The sequence below is a fragment of the Neoarius graeffei genome, chromosome 8, assembly GCF_027579695.1.
Source record: "Neoarius graeffei isolate fNeoGra1 chromosome 8, fNeoGra1.pri, whole genome shotgun sequence".
NCBI classification, from domain to species: Eukaryota; Metazoa; Chordata; class Actinopteri; order Siluriformes; family Ariidae; genus Neoarius; species Neoarius graeffei.
The window spans coordinates 56,948,760-56,976,541 of record NC_083576.1 but is presented as its reverse complement, the minus strand read 5'-3'; the positions used below and the strand labels follow the sequence as shown (position 1 = coordinate 56,976,541).

Sequence of the window (27,782 nt, the reverse complement as noted above, 5' to 3'; positions counted from 1 at the left end):
CAGAACCTTCTTGCTGTGAGGCAACTGTGCTAACCACTCCACCACCGTGCCGCCCACTTTTTTTTTTTTTTAAGAAGAAACCTTTATAAGTAGTCCAACAAAGAATTTAGAGATTTCACCATCGACAATCCATAATATCGTCAAAAGTTTCAGAGAAATCTCTGCAGATAAGGGCCGAAACCCGACATGGAACATCCATGACCTTTGATCCCTCAGCCAGCACTGCATTAAAAGCCGACATGATTGCATAAAGGATACATGGGCTCGGGAACACTCCAGAAAACCATTACTGGTAAACACAGTTTATCGCAGCATCTACTATGCAAAGGAAAAAGCATATCTCAAGAACATCCAGAAACGCTACCAAAATTCTCTGGGCCCCGAGTTTGTTTGAAACGGACTGACGCAAAGTGGAAAAGTGTATTGTCTGACGAGTCCACAATTGGAATTGTTATTGGAAATCATGAACTTTGTGTCTTCTAGGCTAAAGAGGAAAAGGACCATGCAGATTATCAGCACTAAGTTCAAAAGCCAGCATCTGTGACGGTATTTGGTCGGAGGTGTTAGTGCACATGGCATGGGTAACTTGCTCATCTGTGAAGGCACCATTAATGCTGAAAGGTATATGGGTCTGTCTCAGAAACTGGGTACTGTGTGGGGGTACCCCACTAAATATACTCAGTCAATAAACTATACGGTTTTGAACAGTGATGTTGGTTTTAATTTGAAATAAAATGATGAAAGAAATAATACAGATAAAATTAAATCTTTGATGTGAATATTCAGAATTTGGCAAAAGTTCTGCAAATTTGTGGAAAAATGACGGCTTGATCTGGGACATAATAAATGGTTGACTGCATCGCGTTCCCTTAAAAAGGTTGTAGTCCACTGAAAAGTCTACAGTTATCACTAATTGTATTTTAAGTTGTAACTTTATACACCTAAGGATTGGCGCGCTCACAGAATAATCATAACCGTAATAAAACATCATGCAAAATATTTGATCACCGTTGTAACTCCATTTTCCGCAAAACCAATACGATCGTGTGGTTTTTTTTTATCTAAACGGAAAGCCTCAGGGTCAAGGTCACTACCTCACCAAAAGTCGTAACTTATGCCGCTTTTCCACTACAAACGCGGCTGAGTTGGGCTGAGCCGTGCCGTGCCGAGTTGGGCTGAGTCGAGCTGAGCGGGGCTATTGAAGTTGCATTTCGACTACAACCGCGCTGAACCGTGCTGGCTGGAAGTGGGTGGACACATTGGGTGGAGTTAGCGAAAGCGGGTGGACGTCACGTGATGTCGTTAAGCGGCGCAAACAGTGACATCAGTGAGCTTTTAAGCGGTAGTCTCACAACCCGAATAGTAAACAATAAACATGGAGGACATGGAGTCGTTAGTGTTGCTGGTCTTGGTGCTGTGGCTTGTTGTCACCGACAACGCCAACAGATACTGGCAAGAGCGTATAGATGAGGTGAGGCGCATAAGGCTTCAGAAATTCTCGTAATTCGTAATTCTCCTTCTTCCGGGTTTACGGTGTTTACAGATCTCAGTGTGCTCGCGGGGCGTGTGTGGGCATGTGAGGACACTCCTCCTCACCAATCAGTGCACAGGGGAGTGTCTGCTCACGCCCCCAGCCTCACTCGGCTCGGTTTGGCTCGCTTCAGCCCCACTCCAAAACGGTGCGAGTTTAGGGGCTAAGCAGGGCTGAAGTGAGCTGAGTCGTGCTGTTCTTTGGTAGTCGAAACGCGAGCCGTGTCGGGCTGAAGTGAGCTGAAGCGAGCTGAAAAAGGGTAGTGGAAAAGGGCCATTAAAATCACTGCACCATATAAAAATTTAGTTATAAATCTGCGATTTTGTTTTTTAAAACGAAAGCTGAAAGTTAGGTATAGAATATGTTTCTTACAGAATATGTTAAGATGGTAGCTGGTCTTGTATGAATTTCTGAGCTATAAAATGAGTTGTGGTCTATTTTTTTTACCGTAGCGTGTTATTTGTGTGCGGGGAAGGACACACATTAACAATTTGCATGTGTAGAATGGAATTTTCCACTTCAAAAGTTAGTTGATCGTGCTTCCATTTGCGGTCTTTCTGTTACGCGGGTGATCTGTTAGAACGTTATCACTGAAAAGGTGAGTTTTGACAGTTTTACTTTGTTTTAGTCTTGCAGTATAAGGCAATAGAATGTTTCTTTCTCATCTTACTTTCATATTTCGTAGTTTGCATATTTTTGGCCAATATTTTGCAACCATGGTCAATTTGGATCGAACTTTTGATAGAATCCATGGCCAGTCATTTTGCCCCGCCCCGCGCTCCGTCCGGTGCAGTAGTGATGTCCTGTTGCTCGCGCGCCGCAGCAGAGACCCGCGCGACTTTCAGCCGGTACAGTCACTGTTCTTTTACCACCACTGTTATTCTCATCTTTCCGGTGTGTTCTTGATTTTTCCATTGTGTCCTATTTCGCCATATCAAATACCCAAAATGTATCATATTATTCATATTTAAATGAATAATCAATTCAGTCATCATAACTTGGCATTTTTAACCCAAGCAATCAAAAAGAGGAAATTTATTCAATATTTTCACTCATCTGTGAAGGAGAGGCTTTAATTCTTCATGATGTAGTTATTTTATATGTAAATCAATTTTACAAAAGCATTTGAATTGTAATTAAAAAAAAATTCCACAGTGGAGACCAGATAAAGCAAGATGCTATCTTTATTCTTATTAAACATGACAAAAGAAACACTGAGTGTTAGGTAAATGCAGAAAAAATATTAAAATGAGAATTTATTTTTTGACCATAATGTCCCAAATGAGAGACCAGTTTCTGAGACGGACCCATATACAGGTTTTGGAGCAGCATATGCTGCCATCCAGATGATGTCTTTTTCATGGATGTCCCTGCTTATTCTTGCAAGACAATGCCAAGCCATATTCTGCACATCTTACAACAGTGTGGCTTCATAGTAAGAGTGGAGGTGCTAAACTGGCCTGCCTCCCATTGAAAATGTGTGGCGTGTTCTGAAGCAAAGCATACAACAACAACGGAGATCCTGGACTGCTGAGCAACTGAAGTCTTATACCATGCAAGAATGGGAAAGAATTTCATGTTCCAAACTTCAACAAGTGGTGTCCTCAATTCCCAAACAATTACCGAGTGTTGTTAAAAGAAAAGATGATGTAACACAGTGGTAAACATGCCCCTGTCCCAACTTTTTTTGGAACATGTTGCAGGTATCAAATTCAGAATGAGGTGCATATTTACAAAAAAACAACGTTAATCAGTTTGAACATTAACTATCTTGTCTTTCTATTGTATTCAGGTGAAGACAAGTCGGAAAGGATTTGCAAATCGTTGCATTCTGTTTTTATTTACATTTTACACAGCGTCCCAACTTTTTTAGAATCAGGGTTGTACCTATTTTTTCAGCAGTGTAGTATTCATACACATTTAAAGCACAAGCTTTTTTACCTGAGCCTGATTTTTTTTTTTTTTAATTTAAGGGACAGGAAAGATTGGGCAGATCTGGAGCCTGTTCCTCAGGATGATGGGCCCAATCCTGTGGTAAAAATTGCATATTCAGAAAGATGTGAGTGAAATTTAGCTTGTTAATTTTGTAAACACACACACACGCATATATACACATGAATAAATAAAGAATAAAGTACAGTGGTGCTTGAAAGTTCGTGAACCCTTTAGAATCTTCTATATTTCTGCATAAATATGACCTAAAACAACATCAGGTTTTCACAAAAGTCCTAAAAGTAGATAAAGAGAACCCAGTTAAACAAATGAGACTACAATCTTGTACTTGGTCATTTATTTATTGAGGAAAATGATCCAATATTACATATCTGTGAGTGGCAAAAGTATGTGAACCTTTGCTTTCAGTATCTGGTGTGACCCCCTTGTGCAGCAATAATTGCAACTAAACGTTTCCGGGAACTGTCGATCAGTCCTTCACACCGGCTTGGAGGAATTTTAGCCCATTCCTCCGTACAGAACAGCTTCAACTCTGGGATGTTGGTGGGTTTCCGCACATGAACTGCTCGCTTCAGGTCCTTCCACAACATTTTGATTGGATTAAGGTCAGGACTTTGACTTAGCCATTCCAAAACATTAACTTTATTCTTCTTTACCCATTCTTTGGTAGAACGACTTGTGTGCTTAGGGTCGTTGTCTTGCTGCATGACCCACCTTCTCTCGAGATTCAGTTCATGGACAGATGTCCTGACATTTTCCTTTAGAATTCGCTGGTATAATTCAGAATTCATTGTTCCATTGATGATGGCAAGCCGTCCTGGCCCAGATGCAGCAAAACAGGCCCAAACTATGATCCTACCACCACCATGTTTCACAGATGGGATCAGGTTCTTATGCTGGAATGCAGTGTTTTCCTTTCTCCAAACATAACGCTTCTCATTTAAACCAAAAAGTTCTATTTTGGTCTCCTCTGTCCACAAAACATTTTTCCAACAGCCTTCTGGCTTGTCCATATGATCTTTAGCAAACTGCAGACGAGCAGCAATGTTCTTTTTGGAGAGTAGTGGCTTTCTCCTTTCAACCCTGCCATGCACACCATTGTTGTTCAGTGTTCTCCTGATGGTGGACTTATGAACATTAACATTAGCCAATGTGAGAGAGGCCTTCAGTTGCTTAGAAGTTACCCTGGGGTCCTTTGTGACCTTGCCGACTATTACACGCCTTGCTCTTGGAGTGATCTTTGTTGGTCGACCACTCCTGAGGAGGGTAACAATGGTCTTGAATTTCCTCCTTTTGTACACAATCTGTCTGACTGTGGATTGGTGGAGTTCAAACTCTTTAGAGATGGTTTTTTAACCTTTTCCAGCCTGCTGAGCATCAACAATGCTTTTTCTGAGGTCCTCAGAAATCTCCTTTGTTCTTGCCATGATACACTTCCACAAACGTGTTGTGAAGATCAGACTTTGATAGATCCCTGTTCTTTAAATAAAACAGGGTGCCCACTCACACCTGATTGTCATCCCATTGATTGAAAACACCTGACTCTAGTTTCACCTTCAAATTAACTGCTAATCCTAGAGGTTCACTTACTTTTGCCACTCACATATGTAATTTGTGATCATTATTGATCATTTTCCTCAATAAATAAATGACCAAGTATAATAATTTTGTCTCATTTGTTTACCTGGATTCTCTTTTTCTACTTTTAGGACTTGTGTGAAAATCTGATGTTGTTTTAGGTCATATTTATGCAGAAAAAAAGAAAATTCTAAAGGGTTCACAAACTTTGAAGCACCACTGTATGAAAACTTTTTTTTTTTGTTTTGTTTTGTGTCTTTACAGTCTCAGATGTGTATGATTACTTCAGAGCCTTGCTGAAGAATGATGAGAAGAGTGAGAGGGCGTTTGCGCTCACTGCTGAAGCCATCGACCTTAACGCTGCAAATTATACAGTATGGTGAGTATGGCAGCAGTGTTATTACACTACTTAGACATTTCATGATGGGCCCACATTGGCCACTTTTTTTAAAGCTGCACCTATCTTGATTGAAAAAACTTTTTATTTCTAAATCATAAACAATGTGCAGGTTTGTCTGTATAAAGCTAAATTCATCCAAAATAGCTACAGAGGTTTTTATCTTGTAAACAAAATGTTCTGCAGGTTCACCATGTCCTAAAAATAAATGTGTAAATTCTTCCAAAACTTCGAGTTAATAAACAGTCTCTCACCTGGGGACCCGCTTCAGTGATCAACTGAAAGGTAATGAGCTCAGTAGCAGCATTTGAGTCATCATTTTAACCGCAAATAGAGCGCCAAAATCGGAGATGATGCTTTTTTTCTTGGGTGCTGTAGGTTGGTGTCATTTGAAAGCTACTTGAATAGCTCTTTTTAAGTGTTATAACATGGTTCTTTAACCTTATAACAATATTTAAGTTATTTCATGAAATCGAGTCGTACATGAGCTGATAGCCGATGAGGCACGTAGCACCGAGTCGGCCATAAGCCATGTATGACGAGGTTGAGTGGAATAAATGTTTATTCTGTCCACCTTCACTGGATTTTGAGAAACGGGGCATTTTTATTGTTATTTTTTGCAAATTCGATAAATAAAAACTTTATACAAAATGTCTGGCAAAATTATTTCCACTTAGAATGTAAACAAACTGGCGAAACGACAGTAGCAATTTGTGAAAAATGTTCTAATACTATTTCTTGGAAAAAAAACAAAGACGTTCTTTCCATTAAATACTTTTATTCCATATTTTGTTACTTTTTTTGAGGGGGAGGTTGCTTTTGACTAGAGTTTTTATTTTGTCCTTGGTTGGCTGAGCAACGTGATCTTTCATTTTGTTTTTCTCTACTCATGGTATATGAGCTGATAGCCTCGTTGTAGCAGGGCTTTCCCCAGGGGGGGGGAAAAAAAAAAAAATTTATATATATATATATATATATATATATATATATATATATATATATATATATTAATTATTAAAAAAAAATCTCCTTCTCACCCCCGGCGGGGGGGTGGTATCCATGTCATCCTCAAGCTCGGGTCCTCTACCAGAGGCCTGGGAGTTTGAGGGTTCTGCGCAGTATCTTCGATGTTCCTAGGACTGCGCTCTTCTGGACTGAGGCTTCAGATGTTGTTCCTGGGATTTGCTGGAGCCACTCTCCCAGTTTGGGGGTTACTGCCCCAAGTGCCCCCACTACCACAGGGACCACGCAACCCTTGACCTTCCACATCCGTTCCAGCTGCTCTTTCAACCCTTGATACTTCTCAAGTTTCTCATGTTCCTTCTTCCTGATGTTGGCGTCAGCTGGGATCGCCACATCTATCACCACCACCCTCTTCTGCTCTTTGTCCACCACCACTATGTCCGGTTGGTTAGCCAGGATCTGTTTGTCAGTCTGGAAGCTGAAGTCCCACAGAACCTTGGCCCTGTTGTTCTCAGCCACCTTCTGTGGTATGGCCCATTGGGACTTGGGTACATCTATTCCATACTGGTTGCAGATGTTCCTGTATACTATATATACACTGTGTGTGTGTGTGTGTATATATATATATATATATATATATATATATATATATATATATATATATATATATATGCACCCTTACTGAAAATGTCTGTTACTGTGAATAGTTAAGTGAGCAGAAGATGAACTGATCACCAAATGGCATAAAGGTAAAGACGACACTTTTTTTCAGCGTTTTCTGCAAGATTTGTGTTGTATTTTTGTTTTATACAACTGGAGAGTGAAAAAAGAAAAGGAACACCATGCAAAAGTTTGGGCACCCCAATACATTTGAGTCCTCGGGTAACTTTTTAACCAAGCTTCCAGACCTTAAGTCGCTTATTGAGCTGTGGCTTGTTCAAATTCTTCGTTAGGAAAGGTCAGATGATGCAGATTTCAAAGCTGTATAAATTCTCTGACTCCTCAAACTTGTCCCTAAAATCAACAGCCATGGGCTCCTCTAAGCAACTCCCTCGCAGTCTGAATAATAACATAATTGATGCTCACAAAGCAGGAGAAGGCTACAAGAACGTAGCAAAGCGTTTTCAGGTAGCTGTTTCCTCAGATCGTAATGTTATTAAGAAATGGCAGTTAACAGAAACAGTGGAGATCAAGGTGAGGTCTGGAAGATGAAGAAAACTTTCTGAAAGAACTGCTCATTGGATTGCTAGAAAGGCAAATAAAAACCCTGTTTGACTGCAAAAGACCTTCAGAAAGATTTAGCAGACCCTGGAGTGGTGGTGCACTGTTCTACCATGCAGCGACACCTGAACAAATATGACCTTCATGGGAGCGTCATCAGAAGAAAACCTTTCCTGCGTCCTAGCCACAAAATTCAGCATCTGAAGTTTGCAAATGAACATCTAAGCGAGCCTGATGCATTTTGGAAACAAGTCCTGTGGACTGATGAAATCAAAATAGAACTTTTTGGCCACAATGTGCAAAGGTATGTTTGGAGAAAAAAGGGTGCCAAATTCCAGGAAAAGAACCCCTCTCCAACTCTGAAGCATGGGTGTGGATCGATCATGCTTTGGGGTTGTGTTGCAGCCAGTGGCACAGGGCACATTTCATTGGTCGAGAGAAGCATGGATTCAAATAAATACCAGCAAATTTTGGAAGCAAACATCACACCATCTGTAAAAAAAAAAAAAGCTGAAGTTAAAAAGAGGATGGGTCCTACAATAAGACGATGATCCAAAACACACCACAAAATCTACAATGGAATACCTCAAGAGGCACAAGCTGAAGGTTTTGCCCTGGCCCTCACAGTCCCCTGACCTAAACATCATTGAAAAGCTGTGGATAGATCTCAAAAGAGCAGTGCATGCAAGACAGCCCAAGGAACTTGAAGGACTGGAAGCCTTTTGCAAGGACGAATGTGTGAAAATCCCCCAGGTAAGAACTGAAAGATTATTAGCTGGCTACAAAAAGTGTTTATAAGCTGTGATACTTGCCAAAGGGGGTGTTACTAGGTACTAACCATGCAGGGTGCCCAAACTTTTGCTTCGGGCCCTTTTCCTTTTTTGTCATTTTGAAAATGTAAAAGATGAAAATAAAAAAATTGTTTTTGCTTAAAATATAAAGGGAATGAGTCATCTTTAACTTTATGCCCGTTGGGGATCATTTCATCTTCATCTTTCTTAACTGTTCACAGTAACAGCAATTTTGACCAGGGGTGCCCAAACTTTTGCATACCACTTGTATAAATAAAATATGAGCAGTGCTACTGATGCAGAGTCCAAAGGGGCCCGTAGGACCGGTTGCTTGGGGGGTCTGGGGATATGCTCCCCTGGAAAATTTTGAAATTTGAGACTTCAAATGGTGCATTCTGGTGGCATTTTGGGCTGATTTAGGCACAATTCAACATCATTAAATTTGCGTTTTTTTTTTTTTTTACCTTGTCAAATGTGCAAGGGGCAAAATTTAAAGGGCAGAATTGGATTTGAAATGAAGACACTGGAAACGGTCAATTCAGAGAAATATTTGCATTTTTTTTTTTGCTGTGCAATAAAATTATAATATTGAACAATGTCAGGAATCGAGGTCAAATCACACAACAGCGCCATCTAGTGACCAGCGCCTAGAGCGTGGTTTTATGTACAGTACGGTTGCAAATGGCAGTCAGTGCACACGACGAAACCCTTTATTTTCACTTCTGGCTTTAGATAAACTTTGAGTTCCAGGATAGTCTAGACCTATATATTACAATACCTTCCTATTTCTATAGTTAATACTCATTTTCAGAGGGGAGATATTTAGGTGTGGAAAGTCCTCTGCATTGTTTAGTTTATCTCATTCTCATCTCATTATCTGTAGCCGCTTTATCCTGTTCTACAGGGTCGCAGGCAAGCTGGAGCCTATCCCAGCTGACTATGGGCGAAAGACGGAGCACACCCTGAACAAGTCGCCAGGTCATCACAGGGCTGACACATACGGCACAGTGATGTAGTGGTTAGTGCTGTCGCCTCACAGCAAGAAGGTCCGGGTTCGAGCCCCGTGGCCGGCGAGGGCCTTTCTGTGCGGAGTTTGCATGTTCTCTCCGTGTCCGTGTGGGTTTCCTCCGGGTGCTCCGGTTTCCCCCACAGTCCAAAGACATGCAGGTTAGGATAACTGGTGACTCTAAACTGACCGTAGGTGTGAATGTGAGTGTGAATGTTTATGGTATTGAATGTTTTTTTTTTTTTTTTTTCTCATTATCTCTAGCCGCTTTATCCTGTTCTACAGGGTCGCAGGCAAGCTGGAGCCTATCCCAGCTGACTACGGGCGAGAGGCGGGGTACACCCTGGACAAGTCGCCAGGTCATCACAGGGCTGACACATAGACACAGACAACCATTCACACTCACATTCACACCTACGGTCAATTTAGAGTCACCAGTTAACCTAACCTGCATGTCTTTGGACTGTGGGGGAAACCGGAGCACCCGGAGGAAACCCACGGGGAGAACATGCAAACTCCACACAGAAAGGCCCTCGCCGGCCCCGGGGCTCGAACCCAGGACCTTCTTGCTCTGAGGCGACAGCGCTAACCACTACACCACCGTGCCGCCGCGGGTTTTTTTTTTTTTTTTGTGGTGTGCAAGTGACAGCGCGGCGCTGATGTTGCGCAGCGCGTCGGTATGCCGCATATCTGTGCTTTGGGGAAAGCCCTGAGTAGAGTAGCCAATCAGAGCGCGTGATTGCTCATATCCAGTGACTGCAGGTAGAATAATATATGTGGGTCATTGTGATCTGGATGGTCACTTCACAAGTGCAGGAAGTTTCTGGGAATTCTTCACGAATGAGTGCGAACATGTGACCAGTGTCACCAAAAAAAAAAAGAGAGAGAAAATCTCTGTCTCGGGTTAAGTGGCTGTCTTTCTGGCTAAGTATCACATTTACGAGACCTACTGTAATTCTACACAAGCACATTTCTTTAATGCAAGCTAATTTCTTTCACCTTTAAGCGTGTTGAACTTGATCAATAGTAAAAGCAGTGGGCTCCCAAAAGTATTTGGACAGACACCTGACCAATCTCGTAATCGGTTTCTAAATTATACTGTCTTCTCACCCAGCTCTAGCTCCATTTAAAGGGTACCAGTTATCAAGTTTCCTCATGCTCTGCTTGCTGGAATCCTCTCTACAGGCACTACAGGAGAGTACTGCTGCAAGCTTTGGAGAAAGATCTGAGGAAGGAGATGAAATATATCACTGCAATTATAGAAGACCAGCCCAAGAACTATCAAGTCTGGTAATACTTGTCTCCCTCACTTATCAGTTAATTAACCTGGACTCCCAGTTTATAGATCCCAAAAACCCTGTGTCCCAGCTTAATGATTGTACCATTACGTTTACAGTTAGATTTCTAATTGTATCATGTTTATAATTAGATTTGTATGTGCTGTCTGTACGTAATTGTCATACTGTACGTAACACACACGGCGAAGCCATATTCTTCACTTTCTTGTCCATGTTACATTATGCCTAGGTCACAACCGGACGTACGATTTTTTTTGGCCGTGCGATTTTTGGCGTTTCCCAAATCGCTGCGGTTTTTTTTTTTTCGTGGAGAAAGACGCACGTTGGCCGTAAGTTTGTCTTGCAACCTGAAAAAAACGTAAGCGCCTGTAGAGTTTGTTTGACATGACAAAGAACCTCTGCGGCCGGTCTACGGCTCGAAAATCAGCACGTCACGCGCGCCCTCCGTGCGTTTCTTGCGTTTTTTGCACGTAGACCGACCGTAGGAGCACGTACGGCCGGTTGTGACCGAGGCTTTATGTGTAGTTAATGCAGTTAAAAGCTTCTTCAAGAGAAACAGAGTTTATCAAGAATGCTGTGGCCGATTTTTCCCCCCCCTCCCTCCCGGGCCAACTTGTAAGGCGTAAGCACTCCAATCCCCTTGACTTTGCTCTTTGTGCTTGGTTAAAGGCATCACAGGCGCATGGTGGTTGAGTGGCTTAATGATCCATCTGAAGAGCTGCAGTTCACATCCGAGATCCTCATTCAGGATGCCAAGAACTACCACGCATGGCAGCACAGACAGTGGGTCATTCAGGTAAAAGTCCAAATGACCTCACGCTTCTCTTTTACAGCCTTGCAAACTTAAAATTCTACGTACAAGTAGAATTTTTTTTTTTTCCCTCTCCCCACCTTTTCTTTTTCTGAAAGCATTACTTAACTGGAGATCATGAAAATTGTAAGGGTGGCTCTCGGAAGCAGCAGGCGCCGGGATTTGTAACGAAATCTGCTTGTCGTTGGCAACCAAGCTGGTGATTTGCCCATTCCTCCTGCAGTGTGTATTAGTTTTATGACTTCAACAAGGATGTTGGGATGCTAAATTCCTGGGATGGTTAAGAGAAGGCACAGTGAACGGACTACAACAATTACAAATGTAATTTAATTTCAGCAGCGTTTAATACAACCTCCTTATAGAAGTTGTTGTTTACATGCATAGTTATGGAGGGAAGGGCACCCATGTCTGCTACTGTAGTGTTAAAAAAAAAATATTCAGGAATGTTGTTATAGTAGCTAGAGTAGGTGGTAATGATGTGATTTGTGGAGTCAAAAAGCTTGTGGATATTTTGCTTGTGTAAGCTCTTAATTGTGCCACTATAACTTTTTAGCAAGACAGAAATCATGTACTGTAATGGTTTTGTCATAATGACCAGAAAGTTGAGTTTTTGTTGTATGAGCATGTGATCATATTTACATTGATGATGCATAAGAGCACATTCTCCCTTATCTGAAAATGCCTTCCCATTTTAGGGAAGAATTCATGAGAAAATATTACAAAAGTATATTATACAGTGTGTTTTTTCAAAAAATTTGATATTTGTAGGGCTGTAACAATATGCGTATCGAAATCGCGATACGCAGAGCCACGATCCGTGTCGCGATACAAGAAGGCAGAATCGCGGTACACCCTTTCAAACTTCTACTCAGCCCAAAAACAGAGGCACTTCCAAACTTCAATTTATGAATACTTTTTATTTAAATTACATTTTAAACTTACTTAAATTACTTTTATTTTTTATATCTATTAGTAAGTCGTTTTTTCGCCGACCTGCGACAATCTTCTGCGAGTCACGCAACGTCCACACTCGCCACTGGCAGAGCATTCATTTCTTTTAAGCGGTCACCATTCTGGTTGCGACGCGGGGAGCGAATCTGTAAACAAGCAGCTCATTGGCTGGCTAGGTGTGCCACAAGCCAATCACAATCACTTGACCGGAAAGGCATGCAGTGTTGCCAGATTGGGCGGTTTTAGGTGCTTTTTGGCTGGTTTTGAACATATTTTGGGGTGGAAAACGTTACAGTATCTGGCAGCACTGAGCATCTGCTTGGGCGGAAGCCTTCTGCGGCAGTTACATTTTGACACGCGAGCAATGTTTCACTATAAAAATTCCGTAATTTCCATCTGTTTTCCGCGATCACAGAAAATCATTGGCCCTATGAGAGTGAGACAGTGAGAGAGCCACCCCTATCCCCCCCCCCCCCCCCCCCCAAAAAAAATCTTAACGGATTTACACGATTTGGAAAAATGACTTTTTCAGAACCGAAAAAACACAGAGCTTCCGGCTCAACAGTATTATTTTGAGAAATAAAACAATCTTTGGATATACATTTGTTCATTTTTTCATACATATTACTCATTCTCTGCAGTGGTCTGAATTATTTGTTATTAAATAGTTAATGTAACTAAGTAAATGTTAATAAGTCAAATTTACTACTTTAAAAAAACATTTAAAAAAAATCGTGGGTGTATCGAATCGTGGGTCAAAAATCGCGATACGAATCGAATCGTGAGTTGGGTGTATCGTTACAGCCCTAATTATTTGAGATGTAAATATCCCAGAAACTACATAGTCTAGGCAAATGAAACCGAACAGGCTTAATATTGAGCAATATAAGGTTTATTTCTCAAAATTTGAACGAGAAACTCAAAGGCATGTGGATTCCAAAAACAACAACTTTATTCATCACACGCTTGTGACATTCCTCTCTGCATTTAACCCATCTGAAGCAGTGAACACACACATGCGCACATACACGTGAGCAATGAACACGCACACATACCCAGAGCAGTGGGCAGCCATGCTAACAGCGCCCGGGGAGCAGTTGGGAGTTAGGTGCCTCGCTCAAGGGCACCTCAGCCCAAGGCCGTCACATATTAACTTCCCATGAATGATTTCACAAATTTTCAATATTGGCAAACCCGCTCGACCGTCTCTTCCGAGGCTGGTGGTCGCCCAGATCTTTTTGCCTTGCGTAGACAGCCTTCCTCTTTGAACTTTTTGTGCCCTGTCCAAATCTGCATTGCATTTGGTGCGTTTTTAGAGAATTCTGTCATAAATGCACACTGCGCAGTCTTGTTCGACTGTGTTCGAGCGTACTCTAACTCAGAAAATGCCTTTTCTTTTCCAGTGAATGGTATTTCTATACCTAAAAAGATAAAAACATTAAACGCAATTTTTTTTTTTACCTGTTTCCACACATGCTGTTAAAATTTGAGGTCAATTGAACAAGAATTGGCAAAGTTATTAGATTGTGAAATGGTATAAAATTTTTTGAAACACCCTGTACATCTTATAACTTTTAAAGGAAGTGGGTTTTCTGTCCTTTTCCCCAGTGGATGGGATTATTTTGAAATGATTGCGACCACACTACAGATGCAGTAAAATGCCGACACGTTCTTTTGCCCCTCAACTGTTCTCTTCTGTGCTCAGATTGTATAAGTTGCAATTTGATTTCAATAAAAGCATCAGGAATGTGAATAAACGTCATACAGAAAGTTTCAGTGTCAAACCTCTCTCTCTTTTTGTGTGTGTGTGTGTTGCACAGGAATATAAACTGTGGGACGGGGAGCTGGAATACGTAGAGGAGCTGTTGGAAGAAGATGTGAGGAATAACTCTGCATGGAACCAGCGTCATTTTGTCATAAGTCATACCACCACTTATTCTCCCACAGACGTGCTAGAGCGAGAAGTGCAGTGAGTCCTGCAAATTGCCAAATCTGTCATAGTCTTTTTTTTTTTTTTTTCATCTTACATGATGTGTTTATTTTCATCTTGTAGGATCCTGTTACCATTTCTTTCTTTTAATTTGCTGATTTTGAACAACATAAGTTTTGTTTCTCTTTCTTTTTGCAAAAGGTACACTATAAAACAAATCAGGAAAGCACCACACAATGAAAGTGCATGGAACTATCTGAAAGGGTAAGAGTTGTACTTTGTCATCAGTGAAAATATGTTAATCCTTTTATTCCCATAGGGACCTACGCAAGGTCTGATTATCCTCCCAGCTCCTACTTATTTACTGCCGTGCCAATCCAGTACTTTGGCCTAGATTTTCCCGGCAAAGTAATTAGGACTTGTGTTGTTGCCTGTATAAAACTACAGAACAGCTGGACGTGATAAGGTATCAACATCTAGTAATTGGAAGCAGTCATGCATTACTAGCGAAAAGCACTGAGGAACTGGGGATACCCACTAGTGCAAGTAAATAGTCACTGGGGGTGGGCTCAGCTTTAGTGGAGCAAGTAAATAGGTACTGGGGGTGGTCCCGGTTTTAGTGGTGCAAAAAAAAATTAAAATAGCGCCAGGGCACGGTCTGTGTTGAAATTTAGTAATATTACATCGCATCTGGCTGCCATCTACTGAAAAAATTAGGACTTGGGAGCAGTCCAGATGTTAGTAATTAGTGATTGAAAGGAGACACATAAAAGTTATAAACAGGAACTGGCAGCAGAGTTATACTCTGTCCACACTAGGGATTTTGTACCGATACGAAACTACTTTCGTACCACAACACCTGTCCAGGGCGGCACGGTGGTGTAGTGGTTAGCGCTGTTGCCGCACAGCAAGAAGGTCCTGGGTTCGAGCCCCGTGGCCGGCGAGGGCCTTTCTGTGCGGAGTTTGCATGTTCTCCGCGTGGGTTTCCTCCGGGTGCTCCGGTTTCCCCCACAGTCCAGAGACATGCAGGTTAGGTTAACTGGTGGCTCTAAATTGACCGTAGGTGTGAATGTGAGTGTGAATGGTTGTCTGTGTCTATGTGTCAGCCCTGTGATGACCTGGCGACTTGTCCAGGGTGTACCCCGCCTTTCGCCTGTAGTCAGCTGGGATAGGCTCCAGCTTGCCTGCGACCCTGTAGAACAGGATAAAGCGGCTAGAGATAATGAGATGAGATGAGAACACCTGTCCACACTAGCAACTATACCGGTACTGTAGCGGTATAACTGTATCGGTACGAAACCCACAAATGTATGGGTTTCGTATCGGTACTGTAGCGCTTCACGTAGTGTGGACAGATGAAGCGGTTCTGTATCGATGCAAATATAATGCGCACGCGCAAAGTCCCACACCTCAATCGATGTCTTCGCTGAATAAAATAGTGAAGAACAGAGATTCGTTTGTTTCTTTCTCAACTGCTTCGCGCGTTTTATACGATTCGACTGAATAAATGACCACCAGAAATACAGACTGTACATTGACAACAAAAAGCGCACACATGTTGTTTCATCCGCCATATTCTCGGAAGGAAGTTACTCGGTAACCACGGAAACATTTCGCGCACGCGCATTTCAACTACCGTGAAAGAAAACCGCAAACATTTCTCGCTAGTGTGGACAGATGCACTAAACTGTACCGGTATACTCTGTATCGATACAGTTATACCACTATCGTACCAGTATAAGTGTGAACACAGCTTTAGACTCGTTTCAGAGTGATGGGTGTGGGGGGGGAAACTGTTTTGGCCCTTGGCCCCTAAAGGTAGGGGAGGTCTGAAACGTGCATGATACTCCCCATCACTTACCCTTTCCTGACACCTACCGGTATGTAAACAATCCACTGCTTGACCTCCCAACCGGTCGGGTTTCAATCACTGCTATCAGTAAAAGCAGTTGAGAGCTGGGTTAAATCGAGCAGACTAAATAGGATCTGATAATAAGAGATCATGTTAATCATGGGCAAGTGGACATGAGGTAAAGTAATTCAGATCTGGGCTATATTTGTTTAATTATTTATTTCTTACTTGGTCTGTTGTGAGACTACATGGGTATTGTGTACATGCAAACAGTAGATGGCACTATTTATCAACATAGTAGATTTTGACGTTCTCATAATGAAAAAAGGAATTCTTCACAAACCACAAAACAGATGTTTAACTTGCCTTATTTTGTAGTCTCAAGACAACATTTATGACATGTTCTAACACTTAAAGTTTGCATTTGCTATACGCGTTTGAGTTTTGAGCTAAAGTGTTGCTCTTGTGTACGATTGATTGTGGTAGGATTCTGCAGGCTACAGGACTCTCGGCGCATCCTGAGGTGCTGCAGCAGGTTCAGAAACTGCAGGAGACGTGCTGCTCGCCACATCTGCTCGGCTTCCTAGTGGATTTCTATGAGGACACACTCGAAACCAACAACAGTAGCAATAAGCTAGACACACTCAACAAGGCCTTGGAGGTAAAAATCTTAAATGGCCCCAATGTTGTTGTATTTGTCGGACTAGTCCAGATATAATTATCAAAATTGATTGATTGATTTATAGGAATGGGGAATTGTTTTTTTTGAATGCATCGCAATTGTGTCTAACAATTGGAATTTTACCAAGTCTTATGTATATTACAAATGTCAACAGTACATCTGTCTCTAGTGGGAAAATAAACACTAGGCTAGGGCTGTCCTATTCCTTTAAAGCTACACGGCCTTTCGATTTCATAAAATGGGTGAAATTTAGCTCCCTCTGAAATTTGGTCATTGTGATATGTTTATTTCTGTCACAAAAAAAAAAAAACCAGGCAATTGTGTGGCTGGGAAGTTGTTTAATTTGAGGGGATTCCCTAGTAAATAATCTACATGAAATTGCTCGCTTCGCACAGTCAAACTGTGGGTGGTAGAAGAGAGCAACTGGACTTGTTTGAAGATTCTTGAAAACGTTTCACCTCTCATCCGAAAGGCTTCCTCAGTTCTGTCTGACTAATAAGGAATATCAGGTATTTATCCTCTCATGGATCATAATAGAATCAGAATTCTGATGGCTGCATAGTAGGTGGCTGATAAATGATGTCTAAAGGCCTCTGCATGCTCTTGCGACAAGGCTTTCGCAGATAGCTTTTCGCAGACAGTTGTAATTTATTGTTGAGCGGGGGAATAGGCATGCGCGATGTTATTCACCGGCACAACGCAAGGGGGGGCGAAGTCGCTAGGAGTAGTTGGTGGGTGTGGTTAGTGGAGTGTTTATCCTCCGGTTACTTATAATGACTAGAACTTTTTTTTTTTTATAATGACTAGAACTGGAGTCGTATAGATGTCCGTACTTCCTAAATCAACCGCTCTTCATGCTGCTCCATCTTCACTCGTGTTTTTAAAAATGCCGGTCGTGAAAACAAAACAAACCGGGAAAGTAGGGAAGCGGAAGTGCGTGTACAGCGGGTAGAGTGGACCAATCAGAGCCCTCTTGTCTGCGAGGCTTCTGCGGTGGTCACAATTTTTGGGAGGTGCGCGCAGAGCGTCTGCGAAGGTGGGGGGGGCTACGCAGACACTGTCTGCGACACCGTCTGCGAGGACTGGGTTGTCAGCATAAATTGGCCTTTAGACCCCCACCTCTGTTCAGTGATGGCCGTTCCAGGTTGACAAAAAAGAACGATCCTCTCTGGCTAAAATGTCTGCCAGTTTTCTGGAAGTCCTCTCATACTCCCACACCAGTCGGAGGGATCTCATCCCAAAGTGCGTAGAAACATGTCTGTGAAGATTCTCAGTCATCCAGGTCATAGTAAACTGTGGGTGGTAGAAGAGAGCAACTGGACTTGTTTGAAGATTCTAAGAAACTTCTTACTTCCAGAAAACTGGCAGACATTTTAGCCAGAGAGGATCATTCTTCTCATCTCATTATCTCTAGCCGCTTTATCCTGTTCTACAGGGTCGCAGGCAAGCTGGAGCCTATCCCAGCTGACTACGGGCGAAAGGCGGGGTACACCCTGGACAAGTCGCCAGGTCATCACAGGGCTGACACATAGACACAGACAACCATTCACACTCACATTCACACCTACGCTCAATTTAGAGTCACCAGGTAACCTAACCTGCATGTCTTTGGACTGTGGGGGAAACCGGAGCACCCGGAGGAAACCCACGCGGACACGGGGAGAACATGCAAAGGCCCAATCCCAATTCTAATTTCTACCCTTATCCCTCCGCCTTCCCCTCCGCCTTCCCCTTGGCCCTTCCCCTTGAAACTGAGCTACAAGGGATAGGGCTTGAAATTCAACCCTTACGTATTGGGATAGCCCTTCAATGATCGCATACGTCATCGCGTACCTCCGTCAGCGTTTACGTTAGCAAAACGCGACCAAATGCATCATTGGCTGCGACCAGCCGCTACAGTCAGAGCCAGAACAGAAATCTCTGCTGGCAGGGTGTGATTTGTTAACTAACACCACTGAATGGGATATCTTTGGTGCTTTGTGCACCACATCCGACAGAATGAGGTGTCAGAACACTCATGTAAACAATAAAAGCGAGAATAACAGAACAAAACGTACGCAGTAAAGCAACCGAAAACAATACTCACTCCCAAAGCTTTTTAGCAGCAGCTTGGATTTCAGAAATCGCTGCTCATTCTCAGCTCGAAAGCGAATCAAGCGGCGTGTTTCCTCTGGATAACAACTTAAAACACGTAAATAATGGAGAAAATACATTTATGACAATCTTTCGCCGCGGGAACCGCCATCTTTCTGAAATCCGCATGAAATCTCGCTGAAATCCGCATGGCATTGTGGGAAATCACTCAAACCCCTTCGTTCGGAGTCAGCTCCAGGAAAATCTCCGTTTGGAGGGGTACAGAAGCCCTCCCCCTTCCCCTACCCCTCCGCGTTAACTGGGATTGGGATACCCCTACCCCTTCACGTGAACGCGCAAAATGGAGGGGAAGGGCCAAGGGGTTGGTCCAAGGGGTGAAATGGGATTCGGCCAAACTCCGCACAGGAAGGCCCTTGCCGGCCACGGGGCTCGAACCCGGACCTTCTTGCTGTGAGGCAACAGCGCTAACCACTGTGCCACCCAGGATCGTTCTTTTTTTTTTTTTTTTTTTTTTTTTGTCAACCTGGAACACTGAACAGAGGTGGGGGTCTAAGACATCATTAATCAGCCACCTACTATGCAGCCATCAGAATTCAGATTCTATTATGATCCATGAGAGGATAAATATCTGATACTCCCTATTAGTCAGACAGAACTGAGGAAGCCTTTCGGATGAGCGGTGAAACGTTTTCAAGAATCTTCAAGTCCAGTTGCTCTCTTCTACCACCCACAGTTTACTATGACCTGGATGACTGAGAATCTTCACAGACATGTTCGCACAGTCAAGCAGACCGAGGAAGTCCGGTGTGCGCATGTGCAGGTTTACCACCACCTTCTTTTGGGTTTTAAGGCAGCTGGCATCCACAGAGTTGCATTATTGCCATCTACAGGTTTATCTTGACCGTGCACTGACAGTTCCATCATTCTGTCGCTAAGTGAACAGCTGATCACACGGAGGTGCTCGCTGACCGCCGATATTTATTAGTTCGATCCTGCGTTTCCTTTCCTTCGCAACATAACGTCTTTTCTTCTCGCTTTCCGTTACTGGAGTCAGTCTTTGCGGTTTCATTCGCACACTCGCGTCCTCCGTTTTTCTCTCCCGTTTCAAATTTGTATCCCACAATGCCTTGCGCACACGGGGAAAGCCCACCGTGTAATGCATGACATAGTATCTTGATTTGGGTCATGGTGAAGCAGGAAAAAATAGCGGAGAATTTCGGGCCATATGACCTTAAATTCATTAATTGTTCTATTAAAAAAAACAAATAAAATTGCAAGTCTGTGATTGGAATTCAGTAGCTTTCAGTCCACTAAACAATGACCTACATTTGAAAAATCTGAAAGGCAGTCTACCTTTAAAAGTACATTCAAATATGAATTGGTTCTGGGTTCGAGCCCAGCGGCTGGTAGGGGCCTTTCTGTGTGGAGTATGCAGGTTCTCCTCGTGTCTGCGTGGGTTTCCTCCGGTTGCTCCGGTTTCCCCCACAGTCCAAAGACATGTGGTTAGGTTAATATGGGACGGCCTTGGGCTGAAGTGCCCTTGAGTGAGGCACCTAACTCCTAACTGCTCCCTGGGTGCTGTTAGCATGGCTGCCCACTGCTCTGGGTGTGTGTGTGTGCGCGCATGTGTGTGTGTGTGTGTGTGTGTTTTCACTACTTCAGATGGGTTAAATGCTGAGAGGAATTTCACAAGCGTGTGATGAATAAAGTTATTTCTTCTTCTGAATAAGACTGTAATGTTATACTCCCACACACTGGTTGAACATTGTGAGAGTTATTCTTACATTTACAGGCTTTCGTCTAAACCGGGGAACAGGGGCGCTGCGCCCTCTTACTCTCGGCGTGCGCCCTCTTACCAAAATGCCGATTGAACCCCAAGTCACACTTAGGCCAAGTTTACATTAGACCGTATCTGTCTCGTTTTCTTCGCGGATGCACTGTCCGTTTACATTAAACCGCCTGGAAACGCCGGGAAACGGGAATCCGCCAGGGTCCACATATTCAATCCAGATCGTGTCCGCTCCGGTGCTGTGTAAACATTGAGAATACGCGGATACGCTGTGCTGAGCTCTAGCTGGTGTCGTCATTGGACAACGTCACTGTGACATCCACCTTCCTGATTCGCTGGCGTTGGTCATGTGACGCAACTGCTGAAAAACGGCGCGGACTTCCGCCTTGTATCACCTTTCATTAGAGTATAAAAGTATGAAAATACTGCAAATATTGATGCAAATACTGCCCATTGTGTAGTTATGATTGTCTTTAGGTTTGCCATCCTTCCACTTGCAAGTGGTAAGTGATATGCGCTGGGATCTCACACACAGCGGCTCAGTCCCGAATCACAGCTTGTGCACTTCACTCGCGCGCTCTGTGAGCTGCGCAGGGCCGGAGTGCGCACCCTCCAGAGGGCACTCGCTGTTCAGGGCGGAGTGATTTGGAGCGCAGGATGCCTGCGGAGCCGAGCGTATCCGTGTATTGGTGTTGCTGTGTGCACGCGAATCGTTTTAAAAACGTTAATCTGATGATCCGCTGATACGGTCTAATGTAAACCCCACCTTAGGCTAGGGCTGTGCCGATAGACGATGCCATCGTCCATCGACGATGGTGGTCATCCATCACGATGGAGAGCCACCATCGTGATACCACGCCCCCTCCTGTCATAAACATGCATATACGGTATCATCTGGGCCTATTTAACCTAAAAAGTTAGTTTTTTGTTAGTTTAGTTAGTTAGTTTTGTTTAATATATAAATATATTAAATAACATATAAATACATAATTATATAAATCATTATAAAGTAATATCCTATTACCGCTTGTTCACGTAGGCTATGGTGCAGGGACGTGCTAGTGAACATAACATGTGGTTACACAAATACAGTATGCTACTAATAATAAATTTTGACTTCATTTTTTAGCCTACACTATACTTTTAATGTAAAATTTGTCATGTTGTTCAAACAAATAGCCACTATTAACGACTTCAGTCGGGAAATATTGCACCTTATCAAACAGCAGTGAAGCGCAGACTTCGGCAGAAGTCAAATAACTTTAATCTGGTTAATAGGCCTACTTTCAGACTCAAAATGGTCCACTCTAAGCCATAATGTCAAACCAAATGGAAGAATGAAGGTGATTCTGATAAATGTAAAGACAGTAAAAAAAAAAAACAATTATTAAATCATGATTTTAAAAGCTGGCGCAATAATTCAAACACTAATAAATTGGAAAAATTAGCGCGTTCAAGTGCGCACTAAAGGCCGAAACGCATCTTCAATTGATATGGTGTAAATAAACAATGAGTAATAGCTTAAGTGTAGTTTCTTCTCATAGTTTGAATACTAGTCTTTCATTGTTAGAGCAGATTAATATCTTGCCGTGATCAGTGAGTGCTCGGGGAGGTTCATTTCCACCTGCGCTTTGCGCAGCTCATTTCTCCGAAGCCAGCTGTGCGCAAACGCAGTGTTGACTGCTCGGCAAACTCCAAACGCTCGGTCTGTACTGGCCCTCTGTTGCGCAAGCGAGTTGGTTATGGCCAGGTTCAAATTGTGCCCAAAACAACTTAACCACGGCCATTTCAATTGCCTGATGGCTGTGACAATATTCGCCCCGTTGTTATGCAGGCGATCTTTTTCTTCTCTATTTTCCATTCGGCAAGTGTCTCGCGCAACGCGTCTTCTAAATTGTCCGCTGAATGTGTCTCTGGCATGAAACTCGTCTGCAGGCATTTGGACTGCATTGCCCACTCTCAGTCCACATAATGTACGGTAGCTGACATATAGGGCATCATGTTGCAGCTGGACCACATATCCGTTATCAAGACCAAATATTCCACATCACCTAGCGCTTTTTTTTCTTTACGTGCCAAAGCCTCGGATGAGTATCTAATACTTTTAATAATAATAATGATGATGATAATATATTTAATAATGTGGTATTAAAATCCCCCCCCGCCCACGATATGATCGTCCATCACGATGTTTGCACTGTAAACATCGTCGATGCCAATTAAGGGGACATCGCACAGCCCTAACTTAGGCCATACACTTGTATGCTACTGCACAACATGCAATCTCTCAAAACGATCGTTTCTCCATGAAAACATCCCAGCAACACCACGTGACAATGTGTCTGATCATCAAATGCGTTATAATTACTCCAAAAATATTCCAATCATAGCAGATACACCTCCAGACGGTGCAAAAACAATCCAAATTGGCGTTTTCCAGACTGAGGCGCCATGTTTGTTTACTTGTCGCGGCTGCTCTCGCGAGATTTGACATGGGTTACATACAAGGTCAGCTGACTTGTAGAGCGAGATTTCTCAAGACTGAATGACCTTTCACCCACCGGCGCGGGAGCTTTTGACAGAAGTAGTTCGCGAGTTGTTTTTGTTGACACTTGGGCATTTAAAGATGTCATCCCGCGGCACGAAACGGAAGAAAGCCAAAGACTGTCCGGGGCAGAAAATTACTTCTTTCTTTTTCACTGTTGACAGACAATTTGTTACAATTTCCCTCTCAGATAGCCTCAGAATGTCCCATTGTAGCCTCAATTTTTCAAAGGCTTTGCACGGCGGAGAGGGGGGGACAACCGGCACCATCCCCCCGCCGCTTCGCTCCCTCGCCATGGTGAGCGCCCTCATACTAAATTTTTCTAGAAAAAACCCTGATTTACATTTCTGACGTATGGCAGACTACCTTATCGAGAGTGACTTGCAGAAGTGCTTTGAAGTCTCAGTCAATAAATGTATTATGATAGTGGTTCACTAGGTCACGGACTAAGAATACCATCATTTTCAAACCTGTTGGGTAGATAATATAGTAAGAAAAGGACACCAACAGCACTTTTTTTTTTTTTTGAAATCCAAGCGCTAATTTAAGTACTTCAGGAAGCGGTAGGTCTTTCGATGTTGCTTGAAGACTGCCAATTACTCGGCTGTTCGGACATCAAGGAGAAGTTCATTCCACCACCTAGGTACCAGAACAGAGAGAACTGTAGTTTCATGCCTTTTTTTTTGTACTCTGAGAGATGGTGGATCCTGTTGAGCAGTGCTAGAGGATGGGAGGAAGTGTAATGCAGTGCAGGGTGTGATGAATGCTTTGAGGTAAGAGGCTGCTGGTCCATTTTTGGCTTTGTAGGCAAACATCAGTGTTTTTTTAATCTGATGTGGGTAGCTACAGGAAGCCAGTGGAAGAAGCAAGGGAATGGGGTGGTGTGTGAGAACTAAGGCAAGTTGAAATCATGTAGTTGCATACTGGATCAGTTGCAGATGTCAGATAGTGCTCCGAGGCGGAGCTGTCAGGAGTGAGCTGCAGTAGTCCAGTCACAAAATGACAAGGGACTGAAGAAGCACCCGAGTGGCCTGTGTGGATAGAAATGGATGAATCCTTCTGGTGTTGCAAAGGAGAATTTATCATGAGCATGTCAGAATAACAGTGTGAGCAGAAAAGGACATGCAATTGTCCATGGTTTACTCCAAGGTTGCCTGCAGGAAGATCACAAGACCCTGGTATGGGGATGAATCGCCTGGGATGAACAGCAGTTCAGTTTTTCTGGGATAAAGTTTCAGCTGGTGAGCTGCCATCCATGATCCATTATTCTTCCTAACGAATAGGTACACGGCAGCAGTTAAAATGCTTCGTAATAGTTTAGTCCCATAGGATATTAAAACAAGAGGTGCTCTGTTTAATCATGTAAAAAAAAATTAAAGAACGTCTCTGTGCAGCGAGATACAAAACTGTAAAATATCTTCAATTTAATTCCTTGGCGGTCCAGCGGTAGCACATGTCATGACTGTTTTGTGAATAGAGAGCTGTCATAATTCATGCCTGAGATAATGATATAAAATAATTTTAAATTTGGTAGAATTACTAAAATTGCATTAAGTGCATGTGTAGAGTAAAAGGCATTCAAGGTAATAGTCTGTGCAAGTGATTCTTAAAAGAGGTGCGTTTGCCTGAGGTATCGATATGTATATGCAGTTTAAATTTAATGGCATGTTTTATTTCTCTTTGATCATTTAATTTACCTGTAGCTGTACTCCTTTCATTAGGCTGTTAGATGTTGTATAATTCTGCAATCCATCTGCAAAACTGTGGAACGATTTCCCGATTAGAATGGATTAGAATTTACAATGTGATTATTTATTTATTTATTTATTTATTTATTTATTTTGGTGTGCATTTTTAAATACACAGGTATTAACCTTTACATTTCTGAATGATTGATGAGGAACATTTAAACACGGAGTACAGCGGCAAGGAAAGAAGAACCAGTGGGAGTTTCTGGGAACCAGAGGAACCAAACCAGTTGACCATTGAAATGCAGTTTAATTGCCAAATATAAACACATCCATCCATCTATTCATTATCTGTAGCCGCTCATCCTGTTCTACAGGGTCGCAGGCAAGCTGGAGCCTATCCCAGCTAACTATGGGCGAGAGGCGGGATGCACCCTGGACAGAGCCACCAATTTAGAGCCACCAATTAGCCTAACCTGCATGTGTTTGGACTGTGGGGGGAAACCGGAGCACCCGGAGGAAACCCACACAGACACGGGGAGAACACGCAAACTCCACACAGAAAGGCCCTTGCCGGCCGCTGGGCTCGAACCCAGAACCTTCTTGCTGTGAGGCGACAGTGCTAACCACTACACCACCGTGTTGCCCAATATAAACAGTTTTTGAAATGTTGTTTAGTATTGGTTAGTACACTGCCTGGTGTGCCCCCGCCCCCCAAAAAAAAGGTTGCCTTTTGGACTTAAATAATCAAAGGCTCTTCAGTATTTGCTTATTTAATTACTGTAGTGATTTGATATGCTTCACCTGGCAACAATTCTTTTAATCCTATCTGATGCAGTGAGTAGCTTCTCATTTCTTTCACAGCCATGTTGGAAGACTTATCCTGGTTGTGGAAAAGATGTTACTGTGTTTCAGAAGTGTTAAATTATTGGTCTGCATCAAGCAAAGAAAACAACTTAAGAAGATTTTTGAAGTTGAATCATAAAAAGAAAAAAATTAACAGTAGAACTCATGCCCATGTTTAATAGTGAAAATAAGAGCATTTCCACACGCAAAATGCAACGAGAGAACACAGGATTGGGACTGAAGAGCTATATGACTATAAGAAAACCACCTGTTAGTGAGGATAATCGGAAGAATAAGCTTGAACTTGCTCGTATTGTGGCATTCAAACCATGCTTGATTGGTATTAAACGGCCCAATGCATGCCAAGAGAAGCTGAAATCGAGATTCTTCAGACCAGGCAACATTTTTTTTTCTAATCTTCAGATATTGCATTTTGGTGAGCCTGTGCCCGCTGTAGCCTCAGATTTCTGTTCTTAGCTCATGGGTGTGGAACGCGGTGTGGTTTTGTGCAGTTGTAGCTCATCCACCTCAAGGTTCAAGTTATGCATTTTGAGATGCTTTTCAGCTTGCTGCAGTTGAGGAGTGGTTATTTGAGTTCATCCGACATTTTATATATATTAGACTTTTATGACTTCTACATTATGGAAAAGGTACAAAACCACTTTAGATTTCCAAGCATTAGTTTTCCAGCCCAAAATTAAATGTTACAGAAAAATGTTTGTATTGGCCCTTTTCCACTACCCTTTTTCAGCTCACTTCAGCCCGACACAGCTCGCGTTTCGACTACCTTAGAGCAGCACGACTCAGCTCGCTTCAGCCCTGCTTAGCACCCAAAACTCGCACGGTTTTGGAGTAGGGCTGAAGCGAGCCAAACCGAGCCGAGTGGGGCTGGGGGCGTGAGGAGACACTCCCCTGTGCACTGATTGGTGAGGAGGAGTGTCCTCACACGCCCCGCGAGCACGCTGGGATCTGTAAACACCGTAAACCCGGAAGAATAATAATTACGAATTACGAGAATTTCTGAAGCCTTATGCGCCTCGCCTCATCTATACGCTCTTGCCAGTATCTGTTGGCGTTGTCGGTGACAACAAGCCACAGCACCAAGACCAGCAACACTAACGACTCCATGTTTATTGTTTACTATCCGGGTCGTGAGACTACCGCTTAAAAGATCACTGATGTCACTGTTTGCGCCGCCTAACGACATCACGTGACGTCCACTCACTTTCGCTAACTCCACCCAATGTGTCCACCCACTTCCAGCCAGCACGGTTCAGCGCGGTTGTAGTCGAAATGCAACTCCAACAGCCCCACTCAGCCCGACTCAGCACGGCACGGCTCAGCCCGGCTCAGCCGCGTTGGTAGTGGAAAAGCGGCATATGTCAGTAAAGAAAGCAATATATTAAGAACAGACCACTTATCAGACAAAAACATAATGAAGGCTACTGGGTTTTCTGCAAAAATAAGAAGCAAGTGTGACCAGTCAAAGTCTCCAGAAGAACTGCGGCTAATTCTGTAAGATGTTCAGTAAAACTTGCAGCTCGGTTGCCTATAAAACTGCACTGATTGTACTGGAGACTGATATATATATATATATATATATATATATATATATATATATATATATATATATATATATATAAATAAAATATTTATTTTTTTTCTTTAAGCAAAGGGTCATCACACTGAGCATTGACTTTTTTCATGCATTACTACTTAGTGATGTGTTGTTTTTTTAATGTAGAAACATTTAATTTCATTATTTTTTGAAGGCATCTTTGCTCTATAGCATTTCATTGCTTTTGCACAGTACTGTTTTTTTTATATATATCATATATATGAGACACACAGTGTAC

General features: G+C 42.7%; 1 protein-coding gene across 1 annotated transcript in view; it reads left to right on the top strand.

Annotated features, from left to right (window-relative positions):
* Window positions 1-27,782, top strand: part of fnta (farnesyltransferase, CAAX box, alpha) — a 31,126-nt gene that overhangs the window by 2,089 nt on the left and 1,255 nt on the right. Inside the window, exons 2-8 of the mRNA XM_060927887.1 lie at window positions 3,505-3,590; window positions 5,327-5,441; window positions 10,626-10,730; window positions 11,408-11,534; window positions 14,321-14,469; window positions 14,632-14,694; window positions 16,769-16,943. Coding sequence (XP_060783870.1) covers window positions 3,505-3,590; window positions 5,327-5,441; window positions 10,626-10,730; window positions 11,408-11,534; window positions 14,321-14,469; window positions 14,632-14,694; window positions 16,769-16,943 — 820 coding nt within the window. The remainder of the gene's footprint in view (window positions 1-3,504; window positions 3,591-5,326; window positions 5,442-10,625; window positions 10,731-11,407; window positions 11,535-14,320; window positions 14,470-14,631; window positions 14,695-16,768; window positions 16,944-27,782) is intronic.